This window comes from Rana temporaria, chromosome 8 (assembly GCF_905171775.1).
Source record: "Rana temporaria chromosome 8, aRanTem1.1, whole genome shotgun sequence".
Classification (NCBI taxonomy): Eukaryota; Metazoa; Chordata; class Amphibia; order Anura; family Ranidae; genus Rana; species Rana temporaria.
In genome coordinates this window covers 174,945,081-174,969,365 of record NC_053496.1, presented here as the reverse complement: position 1 = coordinate 174,969,365, position 24,285 = coordinate 174,945,081, and the positions used below count along the sequence as shown (strand labels likewise).

The 24,285-nt window shown below is 42.1% G+C and overlaps 2 protein-coding genes across 2 annotated transcripts; both read right to left on the bottom strand.

Moving 5' to 3' along the window:
- Positions 1 to 4,129: 4,129 nt before the first annotated feature.
- Positions 4,130 to 7,667, bottom strand: LOC120909487 (gastrula zinc finger protein XlCGF17.1-like). The gene is made up of 3 exons (XM_040321263.1): positions 7,637 to 7,667; positions 7,377 to 7,518; positions 4,130 to 5,468 (listed from the first exon to the last, which is right to left on the bottom strand). Exons 2-3 carry the CDS (start codon positions 7,438 to 7,440, stop codon positions 4,405 to 4,407), a joined length of 1,128 nt encoding a protein of 375 aa, XP_040177197.1. The 5' UTR covers positions 7,441 to 7,518; positions 7,637 to 7,667; the 3' UTR covers positions 4,130 to 4,404.
- Positions 7,668 to 17,619: 9,952 nt separating this feature from the next.
- On the bottom strand, positions 17,620 to 20,702 carry LOC120909489 (gastrula zinc finger protein XlCGF17.1-like). The gene is made up of 2 exons (XM_040321266.1): positions 20,381 to 20,702; positions 17,620 to 18,883 (listed from the first exon to the last, which is right to left on the bottom strand). Exons 1-2 carry the CDS (start codon positions 20,442 to 20,444, stop codon positions 17,937 to 17,939), a joined length of 1,011 nt encoding a protein of 336 aa, XP_040177200.1. The 5' UTR covers positions 20,445 to 20,702; the 3' UTR covers positions 17,620 to 17,936.
- Between the last annotated feature and the right edge of the window lie 3,583 nt (positions 20,703 to 24,285).

Below are 24,285 nucleotides of genomic sequence, written 5' to 3'. Positions count from 1 at the left end.
ACATTCTTTGTCCATTCTACACATCACTTGCACTTTAAGAATATCACAGTTATTTGTTTTTTTTCATATATGTGTATTTTTCTTTTCCCTTTTTTTTGTGAATTTTCTCATTCCAGCTAGACTGGGATGTCTTTTGGGTTATACCTAGATTTTCACAAATCCTATTGGTCTAGGGATCCACCCTATTGACCTCCAGTACCGAGGAGGATATTTTTGTCGCTCCCTGTGCACTCACTGTTCACTAACACTGACTTTGTTAAGTTTACACGTGATATTGCCCAACAGGGTATATTTGTTCTTATTGGCGCTGCACTTTTTCTTTATATTTTGTTCCACAGTTTTTCCATGTTGTGCTGGCAGCCTTAGATGTATTGATTTACACTTCGTTTTATTAACACATTGTACTATAGCGCAATATTATTTATATATATTTTTTTATTGTGACTAAGGAAATGTATTCTGGGTAAATATGGAATTGTCCTAGAATCTTCTGCATCATCCTGAAATAAAATACGATCTTCCCCTGGGATATTCATATTCCGTACACAGTGTCCATCTGAGGTGTTCATGAATGAATGAATGAATGACTTGTATAGCGCAACTCATGCGAAATGAATCGCCTCTGGGCGCTTTTTCCAGCCAGAGTCTGCTTGGCACCACAATGTCTTAACAGTAAAACATATACGATTTTATTAGGTTCATCCATTAAAAGGGATTAATAACTGTAATTGACACGTTTCAACCTCTTACATAGACATTAGTCTTTTTATGTTTTTCTTATGTTGGACGTTGGAATGCCTGAGTACTGGGGATATCCGAGGACATGAGTCTCCATCTCATCCTGTTTATTATTAAGGGCTGTTTTGGGGTACTAGTGCACAAATATCAAGAGATGTATGGACTGTATTTTGATAGTCATCCTTTATATGTGCATACTTTGTGTGTGTGTTGGTGTGTGTAAATATATATATATATATATATATATATATAAAATGAAGTAGAGTGGGCTTTAGTTTTTGTATCATCATGAAACCTCGTCTTTGTGATTTTTTTGGTGACTTTTTCAGGTGGCACTTCTGGTGTATAAGAAGTTTTCCTTTCTTGCAGAAAAATGTACTTCATGCTGAACATAGGAAAGGTCTTTCATGGTGTCTAGGAACCTCACAGAATAATTTCCCACACTTTGAATATAAATAGGCATGCTCTCTTTTGCATGTTTTTTGGGAAATATTTAGCACAACCTGAACATAACAATGTTATGTGAACTCTGCCATGGCGTGAAGAAAATTCTTTAATGCCGCGTACACACGATCGGACATTCCGACAACAAAACCGTGGATTTTTTTTTTCCCGACAGAATGTTGACTCATACTTGTCTTGCATACACACGGTCACACAAATGTTGTCGGAAATTACGATCGCCAAGAACGCGGTCCCGTACAACACTACGACGAGCCGTGAAAAATTAAGTTCAATGATTCCGAGCATGCGTTGAATTGATTCCGAGCATGCATAGGATTTTTGTGTGTCGGAATTGCATACAGAAAAATTGAGAACCAGCTCTCGAACATTTGTTGTCGGAAATTCCAACAGCTAATGTCTGATGGAGCATACATACGCTCGGATTTTCCGACAACAAGCTCACATCGAACATTTGTTGTCGGAAATTCCAACCGTGTGTACACGGCATAAGATTGGTTGGATTTGTTGATCTATTTGCACCATCATAGTATGTATATTTTGACTGAAGGAATTTATTCTTTAGAAATAGTGTAATGTTCAATGATCTTGTGCATAACAATCTGGAAATAAAACAAAATCTCCCTCTGAGATATTATTACACAGTGACCGTATGTAGAAAAACAATATTTTAATAAAAGTTTATAAGTATGCTTCAAGTCTTCCATTCAGAAACATTATATGTTGGTACAGCACTCACCAGTTTCTCTGAGTTCTGGCATAGAATTAGGTGCAATCATAACATAAAATAAATACAAATCAGATAAAGGATATAAATACACCAAAAGCACAACAGATAGCAGTGTCTATGCAATGATCACATTTTTACTGTGAGAAGAGAAATGGGTCTTTGTCTAACTTATTTGTTGGAAATATGACGTTATATTGAGGAAAGGAGATGGACCTTTCGTATGGTGTACAGTATCTCCTCCTCATTTGTTGGGAACATGACGTTATATTGAGGAATGGAGATGGACCTTTCATATGGTGTACAGTATCTCCTCCTCATTTGTTGGGAACATGACGTTATATTGAGGAATGGAGATGACCTTTCATATGGTGTACAGTATCTCCTCCTCATTTGTTGGGAACATGATGGTATATTGAGGAATGGAGATGGACCCTTCATATGGTGTACAGTATCTCCTCCTCATTTGTTGGGAACATGACATTATATTGAGGAATGGAGATGGGCCTTTCATATGGTGTACAGTATCTCCTCCTCATTTGTTGGGAACATGACGTTATGTTGAGGAATGGAGATGGACCTTTCATATGGTGTACAGTATCTCCTCCTCATTTGTTGGGAACATGACGTTATATTGAGGAATGGAGATGGACTTTCATATGGCCTTCTCCATGTCTGTCTGTCCACCTGCAAGGTGATTAATGTGGCCAGTCTCTGGGTGGAGACCAAACCTGATTTAAGCCAGCCAAGCCTGCAATCTCAGTATTTCCTCCTCATTTGTTGGGAACATGACGTTATATTGAGGAATGGAGATGGACCTTTCATATGGTGTACAGTTTCTCCTCCTCATTTATTGGGAACATGAAGTTTATGTTGAGGAATGGAGATGGACCTTTCATATGGTGTACAGTATCTCCTCATTTATTGGGAACATGACATTATATTGAGGAATGGAGGTGGACCTTTCTTATGGTGTAAAGTATCTCCCCATAGTTTGTTTGTAACATTGTGCAGTGTGGTTGACTGGAGGTTTGTACACCATATCACCAACAGTACCTCCACCACATGTGTTGGGAATGTGGGGATGTAGGATAGGTACATTGACGACGTTCTTTTTGTAAACAGTTAAGATTTATTGATCTTTTCCTTAATGAATGATGTGAAGTTCCCTGACTGGAACACAGGAAATACAGACTGTGTATTGTGAGAGGAAAAAAGTTTTAACTTCTGACTACAAAAAGGATTCTTTGCTGGAGGAGCTGCAGAAATGTAGAATAGTATTCTAAGAAAAATAGTTTAAAACTGACTCAATATATTACTCTATTGCTTAATCTCTTGTTTATCATCTTAGGTTTAAGTAGGATGGTTTTGTGGGTAAAACATTTCCAGCACCCTGTACAGAAAAATGGATGTTTGCCCATGTAAATTAGTGTGTAAGAGGGTCTTCCCTCTGGGTAAAACATTTCCTGCACTCTGAACTTAAAAAATCGAGCTTGCCTTTGTAACCTTTCTAGTAGTTTCACAGTGAAACATCCCTAGCACTCTTAATGCCGCGTACACACGATCATTTTTCAGCATGAAAAAAAACCGACGTTTTAAAAAAATGTAATTTAAAATGATGGTGTGTGGGCTTCACATCATTTTTCGGGTTCTGAAAAACGACAATTTTTTTTTCCGAACATGCTGCATTTTTTAAAGACGTTTTAAACAATGTCGTTTTTCGGGTTGTAAAAAATGATCGTGTGTGGGCTAAAACTACATTAAAAACCCGCGCATGCTCAGAAGCAAGTTATGAGACGGGAGCGCTCGTTCTGGTAAAACTACCGTTCATAATGGAGTAAGCGCATTCGTCACGCTGTAACAGACAGAAAAGCGCGAATCGTCTTTTACTAACAGGAAATCAGCTAAAGCAGCCCAAAGGCGAATGGAACTTCCCCTTTATAGTGCCGTCGTACGTGTTGTACGTCACCGCGCTTTATTAAAAACGATCGTGTGTGGGCAACGTCGTTTTAATGATGAAGTTGGAAAAAACAATTTTTTTTCTACATGCCGAAAAACGTCGTTTTTTTCATGCCGAAAAATGACCGCGTGTACGCGCCATGAGCCGCTAACACGCGACTGGATTTCCATCGGACAAAGCGTAGGACTTGTATTGCATACAAGCGGCAAAGAATTGTGGTCCAACAGAAATTACGTATTTTGTCAGCTCTTAGCGCCACTCTTTGGGTAACTTCTGGTAATGTTGTGTTATGGTTAGCATTGCTTCTGAGCATGCGTGTTTGTACTTTGGATTTTTTTCCGACGAACTTCTGTACACACGATCGGATAATCCAACATCACACATTTTTTGCCGGAAAATCTTAAAGCATGCTATCCCACATTTGTTGTCGGAAATTCCAACAATTGTCCGATGGAGCATACAAACGTTCGGCCATCACACTTTTCCCATCTGAAATTTCAATTGTGTATACAAGGCTTTAGGAGGAAAAAGGATGCTCACTATGGTGAATTCTCTGATGTTTAAGTAGTTTTTCTCTCACAACAAAACATTTCCCGCACTCAGAACACGCAAAAGGACTCTCACGGCTGTGAATTATCTGGTGCCTAAGAAGGTTCCCTCTGCGGTTGAAAATTTTTCCGCACTCCAAACATGAGTGCGGGCGCTTGCCTTTGTGACTTTGATAGTGTACAAGAAGGTTTGCTTTCTCAGTGAAACATTTTCCGCACTCTAAACAGCAAAAAGAATGCTCACCTCTGTGAGTTTCCTTGTGTCTAAGAAATTTACCTTTCTTTGTGAAACATTTCCCGCACTCTGAACAGGAAAAAGAACTTGCTCCAGTGTGAACTCTCTGATGTCTGAGAAGTTTCCCTTTCTCGGGGAAACATTTCCCACACTCTGAACAGGAAAAAGGGCACTCACCTGTGTGCATTCTCTGGTGTCTAATAAGGGTTCCTTTCTGAGCAAAGCTTTTTCTGCACTCTGAACAGGAAAATGGACGTTCACCCGTGTGAGTTCTCTGGTGTGTTAAAAGTTTTCCTTTCTCAATGAAACATTTCCCGCACTCTGAACAGCAAAAAGGACGCTCGCCTGTGTGAATTCTCTGGTGTATAAGAAGGCATCCTTTCTGAGTGAAACATTTCCCACACTCTGAACAGGAAAAAGGATGCTCACATGTGTTGCTTCTCTGGTGTGTAAGAAGTTGTCCTTCATTAGTGAAACATTTCTCGAACTCCGAAAAGGAAGACGAGTGTTCAGGAATGTGAGTTCTCTGGTGTCTAAAAGGTACTTTGTTCCCAGTCTCAAATGAATCTTCTTCATGGTTTAAAGAAGACTTCTTGGGATTAGAGGGATCAGTTGATCTATCCACAATGCAAGATTTTAGGTTAATATCTGAAGTGATATTTTGTGAACGAACAGAGGATTCTTCAGGATTCAAAGGATCCATCGATCTTGCCAAACAGTATGGTCTGTGATGTAAGTTTTGACCAAAGGAATGTGTTTGTTGTGAATTTTGTGCTGTTCCATTATCTTGTGCATAATCTGGAAATAAAAAAAAACATCTCCGTCTGAGGTTCTTATTCCGTATCCAGTGTACATCTCTTGGAAAGCAATTTTTAAACCAAATGTTATATGAAGTCGTTAAGTCTTGTATTCAGAAATCTCAATTTTGATATAACAATGGAGATGGACCTTTCATATGGTGTACAGTATCTTCTCCTCATTTGTTGGGAATATCTCTCAGATATGAGGGATCACTAAAGTGTTATTTTGCATTACCTAAGCATACACCTGGGTGGTTATATTACATATCCTCATCAGAACTTTCATATGGTGTACAGTATCTCCTCCTCATTTGTTGGGAACATGACATTATATTGAGGAATGGAGATGGACCTGGTGTCCGTGTCCGCTCTGCATATACAGAGCTGACTTGGACATGCCATCCACCCGCTCCGCTCATTGTGGCCCACGATCGATTTACCAAGTCGCTTAAGTGGCCCTCGCTCTTCAAAAGGTTGTGCACCCCTGCTATACAGTATCTCCTCCTCATTTGTTGGGAACATGACGTTATATTGAGGAATGGAGATGGACCTTTCATATGGCCTTCTCCATGTCTGTCTGTCCACCTGCAAGGTGATTAATGTGGCCAGTCTCTGGGTGGAGACCAAACCTGATTTAGGCCAGCCAAGCCTGCAATCTCAGTATCTCCTCCTCATTTGTTGGGAACATGACGTTATATTGAGGAATGGAGATGGACCTTTCATATGGTGTACAGTATCTCCTCCTCATTTGTTGGAAACATGACGTTATATTGAGGAATGGAGATGGACCTTTCATATGGTGTACAGTATCTCCTCCTCATTTGTTGGGAACATGACGTTATATTGAGGATAATAGATGGGCCTTTCATATGGTGTACAGTATCTCCTCCTCATTTGTTGGGAACATGACATTATATTGAGGAATGGAGATGGGCCTTTCATATGGTGTACATTATCTCCTCCTCATTTGTTGGGAACATGACGTTATATTGAGGAATGGAGATGGACCTTTCATATGGTGTACAGTATCTCCTCCTCATTTGCTAGAAACATTGGGTAATATTCTAACAACAAAGATTAAATGGGCCTTCCTCTACCTCATTCATTGGGAACATGACATTATATTGAATAATGAAGATGAACCTTTCATATGGTATACAGTATCTCCTGTTTTTTTTTTTTTTGTAACAATTAGATGTAGTAAATACAAAGATTACATTATACAGGAGAGGGTTGGAAATTTGTATACCATGTGGTCTACACCACCTCTACCACATTTGTTGTAAATGTTTAGGTGAAGGGTAAATAAAATAATGATGTACTTATTGTCAACAGTTAAGCCCTGTACACACGCTCGGTTTTCTCGGCGGAAAAAAGTCCGCAGAGAAAACCGAGGGGAAAGCCGAGAACCCGGCAGGAAAACTGCCATGGAGCTTTGGCCTGGAATCTCGGCCGTGTGTATGCTCCATCGGCACTGCCACTGCAGTCTTTCGCATAGGTAAGTAGTAGATCTGGCGGAAAAAACGCTGGGAATCCCGACGGGAAAATAGAGAGCAGGTTCTCTATTTTCCCCACGGGATTCACAGCTGTTTTCTTGACGGGAAAACTGTGAGAAAGCATGCGCACGTGCGGTTTTCCCGGCCAAAAGCTCTCCTGGCAGTTTTCCTGCCGGGAAAACCAGTCGTGTGTACGAGGCTTCGCATCTTCTTAATATTTTCCTTAAAAGAAGGAATATGAAGTTCCCTGTCTTAAACAAGGGCAGTACAAACTGTGTGTTTTTGGAGGAAAACAAATGAAGCTCTGTATACAGAAAGGATTCTTTGTGGAAAAGCTGCAAAAAGGTAGTATAGAGATTGATGGGAAAGATTTTAAATGACTTGGCATAATAATTCAGGGAATTACTTACTTGTGTCCATATGTAGAGAAGATTCCTCCTGTTTATTTTCCATAATCATCTCCCCCTCCTCCATAGACTGCTGATCTCCACTCACCAACCTCTCTTCTTCCTCCTCTTTATCCTCAACCTTGATGTCTTTTAGTTCTTCATCCTAAACCCCAAAGATGATAGAAAACATAAAAAAAAAAAAGGAATCATAAATTTACATACAAGAATGTAATCTCCTTGCTTGGAATACATGTTTAAAGTTGGTGTTTAAGTCCACCTACCTGATGATGGTGAGGGATGGTGTGATCTTCCTGTGTGGAATCCCGGGAATACAGAGGACGGGGACATCTCTCTGGTGGGTTCCCATTACTGGATCCATCTGTAGGAAACACACACACTGACTGAATACATTGTTTCTATGTGTTTATCAGATGATGGGGGGTCTAGGTGGACCCTTTACAATAATGTGCACCACCCTACAGTTTGGGCCCCACTGTTAGCTGGGAATACAGAGGACAGGAACATCTCTCTGGTGGGTTCCCATTACTGGATCCATCTGTAGGAAACACACACACTGACTGAATACATTGTTTCTATGCGTTTATCAGATGGTGGGGGATCTAGGTGGACCCTCCGTACTACTCTCTCCTTTACAATAAAGTCTCCTCTTACCCGGTGATGTGAGGGGCGGCTGATTCTCCATCATGACGTCCTTGTAGAGATCCTTGTGACCTTCTAAATACTCCCACTCCTCCATGGAGAAATAGACAGTGACATCCTGACACCTTATAGGAACCTGACACACACAATGATACAGTCACCATCCAGACACACCCCTTGTCTGTTACTGGATAATGTCCCAGAATTCCCGGCACCACTCACCTCTCCTGCCAGCAGATCAATGATCTTCTTGGTGACTTCTAGAATCTTCTTGGCACTGGTTACCTCTGTTGTCGGGCAGTGAGGTGGAGGCACTGTGATGGGTGATGTCCTTTGAAGACGGTTGCTGGGTGTTAATGGATCACTAGATATTTTCTTCACTACTTTATAATCCTGTGTACAGAGAGAAAGTAACATGTGTCACAACAGACTTCTCAGAATCCTCCTTGCGTCTCTGGTCAGGCCATTTGAAAGATAAGAGTGATGTCATGTAACCTCTCAGAATCCTCCTCACCTCTCCAGTCAGCAGATAGATGATCTCCAGGGTGAGGTTTAGTATCCTCTCAGTCATGTGACTTTGGTCTTCATCCATCCTCATTGATGTGGTCATGTGATCTATACAGGACTCTCCTCTCTGTAGACGGATAATAAACTGAGAATTATCTGGACTGTACTGGGATGAATAATGTCTGAACAGAGTTCCTCCATAATAAAGATACCTCAGACTGCCTCTTATTCCATATTGGTGGTCTCATTAATCTCGCTGACAGTAGACTAGGGAGTCTCTTTAAATGGAATGTAAACCCTAATGCCCCGTACACACGATCAGAATTTGCGACAACAAATGTTCGATGAGAACTTGTTGTCGGAAATTCCGACCATGTGTAAGCTCCATCGAACAAATTGCTGTCAGAATTTCCAACAACTAATGCCGCGTACACACGACCATTTTTCGGGGTTCTAAAAAATTACGTATTTTTTTTAATGTCATTAAAAACAATCGTGTGTGGGCTCCAGAGCATTTTTCACGATCTAAAAAATGGGCATTAAAAATTTAGAACATGCTCTATTTTATCACAACGTTTTTAACGTTGTCGTTTTTAAGGTTGTAAAAAATGGTCGCATGTGCGCTTTAACGACATGAAAAAAAAACGTGCATGCTCAGAAGCAAGTTATGAGACGGGAGCACTCTTCTGGTAAAACTAGCGTTCGTAATGGAGTAAGCACATTCATCATGCTGTAACAGACTGAAAAGCGCGAATCGTCTTTTACTCACACATAATCAGCAAAAGCAGCCCCAAGGGTGGCGCCATCCGAATGGAACTTCCCCTTTATAGTGCCGTTGTACGTCACTGCGCTTTGCTAGAACATTTTTTTTTTTCACGATCGTGTGTAGGCAAGGCCGTTTTAATGATCGAGTTGAAAAAAACTTTGTTTTTTCTAGACCCTTAGAAACATCATTTTTAGAACCCGAAAAACGGTCGTGTGTACGCGGCATCAAATTTGAAAGCTGGTTCTCAAATTTTCCGATCGTGTGTACACAATTCTGACGCACAAAGTTCCACGCAGGCAGAGAATCAAGCAGAAGAGCTGCACTGGTTATTGAACTTCATTTTGCTAGGCTCATCGTATGTGTTGTACGTCACCGCGTTCTTGACGTTCGTAATTTCCATCAACATTTGTGTGACCGTGTGTATGCAAGACAAGTTTGAGCCAACATCCATTGAAAAAAAATCCACGATTTTCTTGTCAGAATGTCTGATCGTGTGTACGCGGCATTACGATCCACCTTTCTTATCTACTCACTTTTGTTCTGTTAATTGTCATAGAAAGCAATTTGTTATATCTGTTTGATATTATTACCAGTTGATTCTGACATAAAACTTGTCAAAACTCTTATCATTTATATTGTATCCAGCTATCTGCGAGGACAACAGAACACCCCCCTGTGTTATGGAGAATATAGGAGGGGGAGGTGTCATTAGTGTTGTAATTTTTCTGCTGTTTTTATTAGACATGTGCACAGCAAAAAATGTTGTTTATTTCTGTTTCGTTTCTGTTAGTTTATCGTGATTCGTAACGAGTCGTAATTTCGTAAGACGTTAGTTATCGTATTCGTACTCTAGTATTTTCGTAACACTTTTTTTTCCGTTTCCGTTTTTTCTGTTAGTTTATTTTTCGTTGAATCGAGATAAGTTTTTTCGTTATATTTTGTATTCTGCCGCGTTCGTATTTTTAAAATGATTTTATTCGTTCCTTCGTTCTTATGTTGGTTTAATTTTCGTTGTTTTGCTATTCGTATTTACATTATATTTTCCATCATGCCGCGTTCGTATTTTCGTAAGAAATATATCTTCGTTGCTTTATGATCATTCGTATTTTTGTGTCTAATTTCCTTTGATTGTAAAAACGTACTTTTGTAGATTTTATTGCATTCGTAATTCTGTTAGAATACATTTTATGTTCATTTGACACACTACTCGTCGTAATTTTGTAATTCGTACTTTACTGTGATTGACTTGACTGTCTTAGTTAGCACACACACCCTGTCTAGAATGAAGTCTGACGTAGAAGAAAACTAAAATATGTCAGATATTACAAATACAAATCTAGAAATTAGATGCACTGCAGTCTAACACAGAAAAAGACACAAGGAGCCAGGAGGTAATGAGAAAGAAGCTCATTGGGGGAAGGAACAAACCTCTTCAGAGGAAAGGGACAGCGCTCAGTGGCTATTGGTCAATGTCCAGAAATATTTCAGTACTAACGAAAGCTAATTTACATTATTTCGTATTTTCGTTGTTTTCATTTACGTTTTCCGAAGATTCGTAATTTATTTTTCGTTAGTTTTGATTTTCGTTTTTTATTCTTTGTTCGGCATTTCGGTTGTTTTCTTTTCGGTCTTCGAATATTAGTAAGTTTGCATTTTCGTTCATTTTGTTTTTCGGAATTTTTTTTTTTTTTTGGGGTTCGGTATTTTCGTTGTTTCTATGTTTTCGTTTCTTTCTTCTTTCGTATCTTCGTTGTTTTCCATATTCGTTATTTTGAAAATATCGTTATTCATTGCGATAAACCGTTCGTTCATTCGTATGTTAACGAATCAACTAAAATAACGAAAATTGACGGAAAACGTATTCGTAACTAAAATAATTGCACATGTCTAGTTTTTATTACAGTAGGAGGTGAGTGTTATTACCCTACTAGAGTGAATGACGCAGCATGGGTCACTTCAAACCACCTCTTTCACATTTTTCTGCTAGGCAAACAGCAGCCAATTTTTGGTGACTGATGAACAGGCTTCCTCCACTGCCTCCCTACCAAATCCCCCCATATACTCCTGAAGCAGTCGAACAGTCTGCACGTTTGTTTCAACCTTCCATGATGGAGCTGTTGATTGAGGACACAAAACAACCAACGGTAGAGGACAAGTACATATCATGCACTGATGCCCAAGCCTTACTTTCCTCTGAGCAGAAATACAGTGTTTTCCCGAAAATAAGATCTACCCCGAAAATAAGATCTACCCCGAAAATAAGACCTAGTGCGATTTTCGGGAAGGGCCGCAATATAAGCCCTACCCAGAAAATAAGCCCTAGTGTAGGGTGTTTGTGTGTGTGTATACACTACTCCGTTGCATTAGTGTATAGTGTAGACTGTGTGTGTCAATTGTGCCAAATACCTTCGGAATACAGCTGATCTCCTGCTCCTCTCCTCCCAGCTGTCAGTGGGGGATTTCGCCCCCCAACAGTGCTCGGAGCAAAGAGGAGAGGGTCGGCAGGCTAAAGAAGTGGCGAGGTGATCTCCCCTCTCTGAGATGTCAGCGGTGATCTTGGCCCCCCTCCATGTGCAGAGCTCCAGCAGGCTAAGGAAGTGGCAAGCTGCACTCGGCTGATCTCCCCCTCTCTGAGATGTCAGCGGGGGGATCTTGGGCCCCCCTGCCTCTGCAAAGCTGCAGCGTGTCACAGGCGATATAAAAAGGAAGTGGCAAGCTGCACTCAGCTGATCTACCGCTCTCTGTGATGTCAGCGGGGGATCTCGGCCCCCCTCCCTGTGCAGAGCTCCGGCAGGCTGAGGAAGTGGCAATCTGCACTCAGCTGATCTCCCCCTCTCTGAGATGTCAGCGGGGGGATCTTAGGCCCCCCTGCCTCTGCAAAGCTCCAGCGTGTCACAGGCGATATAAAAAGGCATGTGGCACTACATCTCAGCATGCAGCAGTTTTGCATAGTGTGATAACAACATTCTACAAGCACTTTTACACAGGGGATTCGTGACAGGGAGGGAGAGAGACAGCACATGGCATGATAAGACCTACCCCAAAAATAAGCCCTACTGTGTCTTTTGTTGTCAAAATTAATATAAGACCCAGGCTTATTTTCGGGGGAAACACGGTAGGGAAGGATCAGACAAGTGTGAAGAGCAGGGTGGTCAGTTTCTGCAGTCAGGCCAGTGCTTATTGTAAGCTTGAAAGCCAAGTTCACCTTTTCATGAAAAAAGTTGACCTCATGTGAACTAGATCAGCTTTTCATTGTTTATGAAAAGGTGAATATAGCCTTTGAGCCCAGTCAGGAAAAGGAGCTGGTTGATGACAGTGGTGCTTAGCCCCACATGGGTTGAAGGCATGGACCAGCAGAGCGATGGGGAGGGAGAGGATGAAAGAAAGAAAGTTGCACAGCAGCAAAATCTCAGGAGAGTGAGCAGTGTACTCAAATACCTTGGGTCTTCTCTAATACCTTGACTTCTGAAGAAACCATGATCATCTACAACATCTGTGCTCAGCACTGTCAACGAGGCAAAAATGTGAATACCCTGGGCACCATGTGAATAAGTAGTCATATCATCCAGCAAAGTGATGGGTCCTGCTTGGCCCGAAGGAGAGAGAAGATGGCTCACCTTGGTTCATCTCCTGTCACTGTAGCTTCATCTTTCCCTTCTACCTCCCACCCTGTTCAAGTCGCACAAGTAACCTCTGCTGCTTCTCCTCATAGGAAGGCACTTTTGTTTTTCCCCTCAGCACCAGCAGGAGTTAATGGATAGAGCCAAGAGGGGGAAACTGAGGCTGGAAGGGGAGCCCTCCACATCAAAGCATTCCAATCCAACGTCTTCTGTAGTGGTATTCATCGGCCAGTTTTTCATCTAACAGGTGTTGGCGTGAAAGAAGAACTTCCCTATCCATATACATGCTTAGGATGTATCTGGTCTATAAACCAGAGGCTCTGGATGGACAGTTGGATAAATGGTTCTATATTTAGGATGTATCTGGTCTATAAACCAGAGGCTCTGGATGGACAGTTGGATAAATGGCTGTAAATTTAGAATGTATCTGGTCTATAAACCAGAGGCTCTGATGGACAGTTGGATAAATGGTTCTATATTTAGGATGTATCTGGACTATAAACCAGAGGCTCTGGATGGACAGTTGGATATATTAAGTCTACATCTGTACACATATTATAAATCTACATATTGTATTACCTTCTCTGCTGCCAGTTCCAGCAATGTCTCCTCTGTACTTCCTCCCAACTCAACTTTCACCCAGAACTTCCTGTTTCTATTTCACACCAATTCTTCTGTCCTCCTTACCTCACTTCCTGTGCATGACTTCAACTCACATTATGCCAGATAGCCTCCTTGTGGAGAATATCAATACTGCAGTCTGCATGGCTGTAAAGCCGTATTTTATCGTGTTACATACATTATTACACACAGATTATAACTGATAGAACTGCAATCAAAATTTCATTTTTGAAATGTAACACTATGACGTATTGTATATACAGTACCGATATATCCTTATGTTTTTGAATTGCTTTTACATTACATTACAGCTCTCCCCAGCCCCCACACTACATTTGCTGACAGCTCTCCCCAGGGCCATCTTAAAGGGGTGTTCCAGTAATTTTTTTATGTTTATTAAAAGTCATCAGCTACAAAAAGTTTAGCTGCTGGCTTTTAATAAACATACACTCACCTGCTCCACGTTCCAGCGACGCGCCGGCTGGGGCTCCGCTGCTGGCTTTTAATAAACATACACTCACCTGCTCCACGTTCCAGCGACGCGCCGGCTGGGGCTCCGCTCCTCTCCCCCCCTCTCCGTCCGGCGTCTTCATTCCAAGTGTGGGCACCCGGCCGTGACAGCTTTCGACTTCACGGCCGGGCACCCACTGCGCATGCGCGAGCGGCGCTGCGCCATCCAATTGGACAGGCGATCGCCTGGGACCTGTCACGTGTCCCAGGCGATCGCCTACAGTGAGGGGCTGCAGAAAAGCGATTAGACTATTCGCCTTAGCAGCCCCTCGGCGGAAGGAGGAAGTGGGACAGGAAGTCCCACTCCTCCTGAAGCCCCCACTCCCCCCCCCCAAAAAAAATGACATGCCAAATGTGGCATGTAAGGGGGCGAGGAGTGGATTAAGCAAAGTTCCACTTTTGGGTGGAACTCCGCTTTAATAGCATCATGGGCCCCTGTGAAAAGTAATGCTATGGGGCCCCTATAAGGTTCCCCCAATCTACGCACCTACTCTCAAGAATGGAAGTACAATATTTCTACTTTACAGTGTGTCATTTGCCATCTCTGATGGGGCCAGAGGAAAACGTGGGGCCCCCAGGCTGTGCCCAACAGGGCCCACTCAGTAAGACGGCCCTGGCTCTCCCCCCTCCCCACCACCCACACTACGATCTTCGACAGATCTCCCCCACCATCCACGCTACATTCTCCGACAGCTCTCCTCCACCATCCACACTACATTCTCCGACGCTCTCCACCATCCACACTACATTCTCCGACGCTCTCCACCATCCACACTACATTCTCCGACGCTCTCCACCATCCACACTACATTCTCCGACAGATCTCCCCCACCATCCACACTACATTCTCCGACAGCTCTCCTCCACCATCCACACTACATTCTTCCGACGCTTTCCACCATCCACACTACATTCTCTGACAGATCTCCCCCACCATCTACACTACATTCTCCGACATCTCTCTCCCCACCATCCACACTACATTCTCCGACATCTCTCCTCCACCATCCACACTACATTCTCCGACACCTCTCTCCTCCACCATCCACACTACATTCTCCGACACCTCTCCTCCACCATCCACAGTACATTCTCCGACACCTCTCCTCCACCATCCACACTACACTCTCCGACAGCTCTCCTCCACCATCCAAATGACATTCTCAGACAGCTCTTCCCCCCATCATTCACACTACATTCTCCGACAGCTCTCCTACACTATCCATTTTCCCCGGATTTTCCGCGAGCAACGGAAGGTGTTTCTGAACTTTCTGGTGCTGTGGAGAGCCTTAGTTAGCTGGTATTTTCGGCGGTGATGGGAAGCTCTCCAACAGCTCTCCTCCACCATCCACACTACATTCTCTCACAGCTCTCCTCCCACTATCCACACTACATTCTCCGACACCTCTCCTCCACCATCCACACTACATTCTCCGACACCTCTCCTCCACCATCCACACTACATTCTCCGACAGCTCTCCACCACCATCCACACTACATTCTCCGACGGTTCTCCTCCACCATCCCCACTACATTCTCCGACAGATCTCCTCCACCATCCACACTACATTCTCCGACAGCTCTCCTCCACCATCCACACTACATTCTCCGACAGCACTCCCCCACCATCCACACTACATTCTCCGACAGTTCTCCTCCACCATCCACACTACATTCTCCGACCCCTGTCCTCCACCATCCACACTACATTCTCCGACAGCTCTCCACCACCGTCCACACTACATTCTCCGACAGTTCTCCTCCACCAACCACACTACATTCTCCGACCCCTGTCCTCCACCATCCACACTACATTCTCCGACCCCTGTCCTCCACCATCCACACTACATTATTTTGACAGTTCTCCTCCCTCTGTGTGCAGCAATTTATTTTGTTGGCTTCTTCAAGTGCTTTTATTACAATAACAATAATAGAGGTTGTCTATGAAGGCCACTCTTCCATGAACAATCAATATTCATGAGAATTTCACTAGTCACTCATGTCTACGGGTTCATATCCTGTTGCTTGTGTGACCTTTCTGATGACTGAGATGGTCCTCTTTCTGAAGGGAACATTTCTCTTACTCTAAACATGAGAAGAGGCACTCACCTGTGTGACCTTTCTGGTGTAAGGTGTTTTCCTTACTCACTGAAACATTTGTGTGTTTTGTGGTGTGGAGGATGTTCTCTGTTAGCCGTGAAATATTTTCCACACACTACACACAATGAATGATCTACTGATTGAACTCCTTCATGGCGTGATAAATATTCCTGGGGATTGAATGAATCTGCTGAATCTCATATTGAGATATATAATAATTATAATGAGATATAGATCTGGAGTACAAGTTTATGATTTTATTGAAGATTCCACAGGATTAGAGGGATCAATTGATCTTTCCAAAGGTCTGTGATGCATATTTTGACTAAAGGTTTTTTTTTTTCTTGAAGAATAGTGTACCATCCCATTACATAACAACCTGGAAATGTAAAAAGAAAAAAAACTCCCTCTGAGGTACTTTTATTCCGTACACAGTAACCTTTTTTTGGAATGCAATTTTTTAATAAATGTTAATGTAAGCTTCGTGTTTTACATTTAGAAGTCATATATGTTTGTACAGCACTCAACATTTTTTACAGAATTCTGGTATTGGGAGTAATCACATGAAAAAATATAAATACAAATGAGATAAACAATACAATACACTCAAACCACTTTGGATAACAGTCATTGTGCAATGATGACATTTGTACTGTAAGAATGCAGTAGAGGCTTTCCACTACTTAATTTGTTAGGGACATGACATTATATTGAGGAATGGAGATGGACCTTTCATATGGTGTACAGTATCTCCTCCTCATTTGTTGGGAACATGACGTTATATTGAGGAATAGAGATGGACCTTCCATATGGTGTACAGTATCTCCTCATTTGTTGGGAACATGACGTTATATTGAGGAAGGGAGATGGACCTTTCATATGGCCTTCTCCATGTCGGTCTGTCCACCTGCAAGGTGACTAATATGGCCAGTCTCTGGGTGGAGACCAAACCTGATTTAAGCCAGTCAAGCCCGCAATCTCAACATCTTCTCCTCATTTGTTGGGAACATGACGTTATATTGAAGAATGGAGATGGACCTTTCACATGGTGTACAGTATCTCCTCTTTATTTGGTAATGTGGTTAATTCAAAGATTACATAGGACAGGAGTTTTGTATATCATCTGGTCGACAATGATTTTGGGGTAGATACATAGATGATATTCTTATTGTCAACAGTTTATGATTCATAACCTTTTCCTTACTGAATGAAATGATATTTTCTGTTTGGAGTCATAACAACACATATTGTGTTTTGTGGGAGGAAAAAAGGTTTGACTTCTGACTACAGAAAGGATTATTTGCTTGAAGAGCTGTGGAAATGCAGAATACTACTCTATAGGAAATTGTTCAAACGTGTCTTATGCCGCGTACACACGATTGTGCTTTTGCCCAGCCAAATCACATCGGAATTCCATCGGAAAAAAAGAGAACATGCTCTATATCTAAAGTCCGATGGAATTCATCGGATTTTCCGATGAAAAAACTCAGATGGGGCTACACACGATCGGAAAATCCGATGGAAAAAGTCCTTTGGACTGTGTACGGGGCATTACTTTACATCACTGAATTTTCTGGTGTCCAAACAGGGTTTCTTTCGAAGAAAAACGTGAAAAAGTATATTCATTTGTGTGAATTCTATTGTCCAAGTATTACACTTTTCTGTATGTCCATGTGAATTTTCTGGTGTGTTGGAAGGTCTCCTTTCTGCATGAAACATTTCCCACACTCTGAACATTCAAAATGGTGCACACCTGTGCGACTTTTCTGGTGTATAAGAAGTTAGAAAAAAAGGCTACTAACCAGTGTGAGTTCTTTTCTGGTGTATAAGAAGATTTTCCTTCACAATGAAGCCTTTCCCACACTCAGAACAGGAAAATGGACGCTCACCTGTGTGAATTTTTTGGTGTCTACTAAGGCCTCCTTTCTCTGTAAAACATTTCCCGCACTCCGAACAGGAAAAAGGACGCTCACCTCTGTGAATTCTCTGGTGTCGAAGGAGATCTGTTTTCTGAGAGAAACATTTCCCACAATCCGAACAGGAAAAAGGACGCTCGTGAGTGTGAATTCTCTGGTGTCTAAGAAGTTTTCCTCTCTCTGTGAAACATTTCCCGCACTCCGAACAGGAAAAAGGACGCTCACCCGTGTGAATTCTCTTGTGTATATAAAGGCCCTCTCTGTGTGCCAAACATTTCCCGCACTCTGAACAGGAAAAAGGACCTTCACCTGTGTGACTTCTCTGGTGCGTAATAAGATTTCCTTTCATATTGATACATTTCCCATCACTGGAAATGGAAATAGGATGTTCATGTGTGTGAGTTCTCTGGTGTCTAAGAAGTGCTCTGTTGTTAGTGAAAGATTTCCTGCAGTCTAAACCTGACAATGAATTGTCTCCTATATGAACTCCTTCGTAGTTTAAAGGAGACTCCTTGGAATTAGAGGGATCTGTTGATCTATCCACACTGGGAGATTTTGGATGAATATCTGAAGTCATATTATGTGAATAATGAGGGGATTCCTCAGGATTCGAAGGAGCCATAGATCTTGCCACATAGTAAGGTCTTTGACCAAAGGAATTGGTTGTTGGGAAATGTTGTGATGTTCCGTTATTTTGTTCATAATCTGGAAATAAAATAAAATCTCCCTCTGCGGTATTCATATTCCGTACACAGTGTCCATCTGAGGTATTCATATTCTGTACACAGTGTCCATCTGAGGTATTCATATTCCGTACACAGTGTCCACCTGTTGGAAAGCAATGTTTAAAAAAAAGTGTTATAAAAATTATTTTAGTCTTGCATTCAGGAGTTTACTATTTTGATGTAACTTTTAACAACTACAAAAAATTACGGTATTAGGTGCAATTGTAAAAAACTGAATACAAGCAACATAAAGGGCACAATACACCCCAAACCACATCGGGTAACAGTATTTGTGCATTGATAACATTGTTAGAATGAGAATTGAAACATGACATTATATTGAGGAATGGAGATGGACCTTTCATATGGCCTTCTCCATGTCTGTCTGTCCACCTGCAAGGTGATTAATGTGGCCAGTCTCTGGGTGGAGATCAAACCTGATTTAAGCCAGCCAAGCCTGCAATCTCAGTATCTCCTCATTTGTTGGGAACATGACGTTATATTGAGGAATGGAGATGGACCTTTCATATGGTGTACAGTATCTCCACCTCATTTGTTGGGAACATGACGTTATGCTGAGGAATGGAGATGGACCTTTCATATGGTGTACAGTATCTCCACCTCATTAGTTGGGAACATGACATTATATTGAGGAATGGAGATGGACCTTTCATATGGCCTTCTCCATGTCTGTCTGGCCACATTAATCACCTTGCAGGTGGACAGTCTCTGGGTGGAGATCAAACCTGATTTAAGCCAGCCAAGCCTGCAATCTCAGTATCTCCTCATTTGTTGGGAACATGACGTTATATTGAGGAATGGAGATGGACCTTTCATATGGTGTACAGTATCTCCTCCTCATTTGTTGGGAACATGACGTTATGCTGAGGAATGGAGATGGACCTTTCATATGGTGTACAGTATCTCCACCTCATTAGTTGGGAACATGACGTTATTATGAGGAATGGAGGTGGCCCATTCATATGGTGTAGTTTCTCCTTCTTGTTCATTGAGTACCTTGGGTAGTGCAGTAAATGTAAAGATTACTTTCTACAGGAGAGGACTGGAGATTTCTATATCATATGTACTACAATATCGCTACCATTTGTTGGAAATGTTGGTTTGAGGGGAAGGTACATCGATGATGTTCCTACTGTCAAGAGTTACAGTTTCTTAATCTTTTCCGTAATAAAGGATGTGAAGTTCTTTAACACAGGCAGGATTAACTGGTTTTGGAGGAAAAAATGTATACAAAAATAATTCTTTGCATTAGAGCTTTAATATGTAGAATAGTATGACACAGGTAATGGATTTTACAGACTTGGTAGTTCATTTCATAAATGTTAAATAGCTACCAATTTTTGTACAAAAAAAACATAGAACATTTAACCAGGGAGTTATCTGATTGCTATTTGGGATCAGGAAGAAATAATTTTATTGTAGGAGAAAATTCTGGTTTATATGAGTTTTGGTCTTCACTTGGTTTGATTGTGGGTTTAAGATTGTTTGTGCAGAGCGAATTCAACGGACATGTAAGTTAATATTCAGGAAAGTAAAATGAAATTGAGAAATGTTTTTGCATTTAGTGTTTATTACTTACTTGTCTCCATGTGTGGAGAAGATTCCTCCTGTTTACATTCCATAACCATCTCCTCCTTCTTCATAGACTGCTGATCTCCACTCACCAATATTTCTTCTTTTTTAATCTCAACTTTTATGTCTTTCGATTCTTCAACCTAAACCCAAAATATGATAGAAAACATCAAGGGAAACACAAAGTTACACAGAAGCATGTAATTTCTTAGCTCAGAATACATTTTAGGTCTACATATTCAGTCCCACCTACCCGATGATGATGAGGGATGGTGTGATCTTCCTGTGTGGAATCCCGGGAATACAGAGGACGGGGACATCTCTCTGGTGGGTTCCCATTACTGGAACCATCTGTAGGAAACACACACACTGACTGAATACATTGTTTCTATGTGTTTATCAGATGATGGGGGATCTAGGTGAAGCCTCCGTACTGCTCTCTTCTTTATAATAAAGTCTCCTCTTACCCGGTGATGTGAGGGGCGGCTGATTCTCCATCATGACGTCCTTGTAGAGATCCTTGTGTCCTTCTAAATACTCCCACTCCTCCATGGAGAAATAGACAGTGACATCCTGACACCTTATAGGAACCTGACACACACAATGATACAGTCACCATCCAGACACACCCCTTGTCTGTTACTGAATAATGTCCCAGCATTCCCGGCACTGCTCACCTCTCCTGTCAGCAGATCAATGATCTTGTTAGTGACTTCCAGAATCTTCTTGGCACCGGTTCCCTTTGCTGTCAGGCAGTGAGGTGGAGGCACTGTGATGGGTGATGTCCTGTGAAGACGGTTGCTGGATGTTAATGGGTCACCAGATATTTTCTTCACTATTTTATAATCCTGTATAAAGAGAGAAAGTAACATTTGTCACAACAAACTTCTCAGAATCCTCCTTGCGTCACTGATATAAGAGTCATGCCATGTGACCTCCCAGAATCCTCCTCACCTCTCTGGTCAGCAGGTAGATGATCTCCAGGGTGAGGTCTAATATTCTCTCAGTCATGTGACTTTGGTCTTCATCCATCTTCATTGATGTGATCTATACGGGATAAAAAACTGAGAATTATCTGGATTGCACTGGGATGAATATTGTCTGAAAGTTCCTCCATAGTTAAGATACCTCAGACTGCTTCTTATTCCATATTGGTGGTCTCGTTATTCTCACTGACAATAAACTAGAGAGTCTCTTTAAAGGGAATGTAAACCCTAATTCCCCCGTACAAACGGTCGGACTTTCCGACAGCAAAATCCGATGTGAGCTTTTGGTCGGAAATTCCGACCGTGTGTAGGCTCCATCGGACTTTTGCTGGCGGAATTTCCGCCAGCAAAAGATTGAGAGCTGGTTCTCAATTTTTCAGATTGGGAAAAATTACAATGGAAAATTCCGATCGTCTTTAGCAATTTCAAACGCGCAAAATTCCGACGCATGCTCGGAAACAATTCAACGCATGCTCGGAAGCATTGAACTTAATTTTCTCGGCTCGCCGTAGTGTTGTACGTCACCGCGTTCTTGACGGTCGAAAGTTCAGAGAGCTTTTGTGTGACCGTGTGTATGCAAGCCAAGTTTGAGCGGAATTCCGTCGGAAAAACCATCCAAGTTTTTTCCGACGGAAAATCCAACCGCGTGTACGGGGCATAAGAATCCACCTTTCTTATCTGCTCATTTTTGTTCTGTTAATTACCATTAAAAGCAATTTCTTATATGTTTGATATTATTACCAGTTGATTCTGACATAAAACTTGTCAACTTATAACTTCCTGTGTTCTCTGTCTATGCTTAACCACTTAAGACCCGGACCAAAATGTAGTTAAAGGACCAGGCCAGGTTTTGCGATTTGGCACTACGTCGCTTTAACAGACAATTGCGCGGTCGTGCGACGTGGCTCCCAAACAAAATTGGCGTCCTTTTCTTCCCAAAAATAGAGATTTCTTTTGGTGGTATTTGATCACCTCTGCGGTTTTTATTTTTTGAGCTATAAAAGAAAAAACACTGAAAATTCTGTAAAAATTATAAAAAATATCTTGTTTCTGTCATATTAGCAGGTATTGCGGAGTATTGGGGGGTATTGCAGAGTATTGGGGGGTATTGCAGAGTATTGGGGGGTATTGCAGAGTATGGGGGGTATTGCAGAGTATGGGGGGCATTGGTGTTATTGCAGAGTATTGCTGGTATTGCAGAGTATTGCGCAGGGAGGGATGGCTGGATCTGTGACTGCATTTGTCACAGATCCAGCCCACAGCAGCTGCTGCTGCTGCTTCCGTTCTCCCCCCTCTCCTCTCACACTGTACCAATCGGTACAGAGAGGGGGAGGAACCGGCGTCCTTGTTTACAAGTGATCGCTCCGTCATTTGACGGAGCAATCACGTGGTAAACGGCCGCTATCAGCGCCAATTTACCGCGATCTGTGATGCACCGGGTCTTCTAGACCCGGCGCTCACAGATGATTCCGGGAGCGCAACTCCACCGCACTGTAGACGTCTTTTGTCTATGGCGCGGTGGCAAAGAGGTTAAATACCAGGATTGCATTACATACAGAGTGCAGGGGGGTTACACACAGATTGCAGAGCTGTCGCTTGTAAACACAGAAACCGGACATTGTGTTTACAAGTGATTGTAGTGAGAAGGCCACCCCCCCCCCCCCCCAAGGGTCTGAACCAGGAGGTGGCGGAACTGAGTTCCACCAAGTTCCCCCTGAAAAAAGGCCCTGGCCCTCCCATCGCAGCATTCCAATCCAACATCTTCTGTAGTGTTGGAGTGAAAGAAGAAGCTCTCCCCTAACCATATATATATGCCTAGGATGTATCTGGTCTATAAACCAGAGGCTCTGTATGGACAGTTGGATATAGTAAGTCTACATCTGTACACATATTATAATCCTACATATTGTATTACCTTCTCTGCTGCCAGTTCCAGCAATGTCTCCTCTCTGCGTCCTCCCAACTCACCTCTCACCCGGAACTTCCTGTTTCTATTTCACACCAATTCTTCTGTCCTCCTTACCTCACTTCCTGTGCATGACTTCAACTCACATATAGCCTCCCTGTGGAAAATATCAATACTGCAGTCTGCATGGCTGTACAGCTGTATTTTATGGTGTTTGGTGTTACAAACATTATTACACACAGATTATAACTGATAGACATGCAGACAATTAAAAAAAACTAGAAAAATCGACATTTCATTTTTGAAATACAACACTATAACGTATTGTATATACAGTACCGATATATATTTATGTTTTTGAATTGCTTTTACATTGCATTACAGCTCTCCTCACCACCCACACTATATTCTCTGACAGCTGCCCCCCCCCCCATCCACACTACATTCGCCGACAGCTCTCCTCCACCATCCACACTACATTCTCCGACAGCTCTCCCCCCCCATCCACACTACATTCTCCGACAGCTCTCCCCCACCATCCACACTACATTCTCCGACAGCTCTCCCCCCCCATCCACACTACATTCTCCGACAGCTCTCCCCCACCATCCACACTACATTCTCCGACAGCTCTCCTCCACAATCCACACTATATTCTCCGACAGCTCTCCCCCCCCATCCACACTACATTCTCCGACTGTTCTCCTCCTCCATCCACACTACATTCTCCGACAGATCTCCTCCACCATCCACACTACATTCTCCGACAGATCTCCTCCACCATCCACACTACATTCTCCGACAGCTCTGATAAAGATTCCTGGGGATTGAATGAATCTGCTGAATCTCATATTGAGAGATATGAGATATATAATAATAATAATAATAATAATAATGAGATGTAATGAGATATAGATCTGGAGTACAAGTTTATGATTTTATTTAAGATTCCTCAGGATTAGAGGGATCAATTGATCTTTCCAAATGGTAAGGTCTGTGATGCATATTTTGACTAAAGGT

Excerpts from the sequence above, each read along its gene's own strand:
- LOC120909487 (XM_040321263.1), bottom strand. The coding sequence starts at position 7,440 with ATGGAGGAGGGGGAGATGATTATGGAAAATAAACAGGAGGAATCTTCT. Across the intron at positions 5,469-7,376 it reads TTCTCTACATATGGACACAA|ATTATGCACAAGATAATGGA; the intron begins GTAAGTAATTCC and ends TTTTATTTCCAG.
- LOC120909489 (XM_040321266.1), bottom strand. The coding sequence starts at position 20,444 with ATGAAGAAGGAGGAGATGGTTATGGAATGTAAACAGGAGGAATCTTCT. Across the intron at positions 18,884-20,380 it reads TTCTCCACACATGGAGACAA|GTGGACACTGTGTACGGAAT; the intron begins GTAAGTAATAAA and ends GCTTTCCAACAG.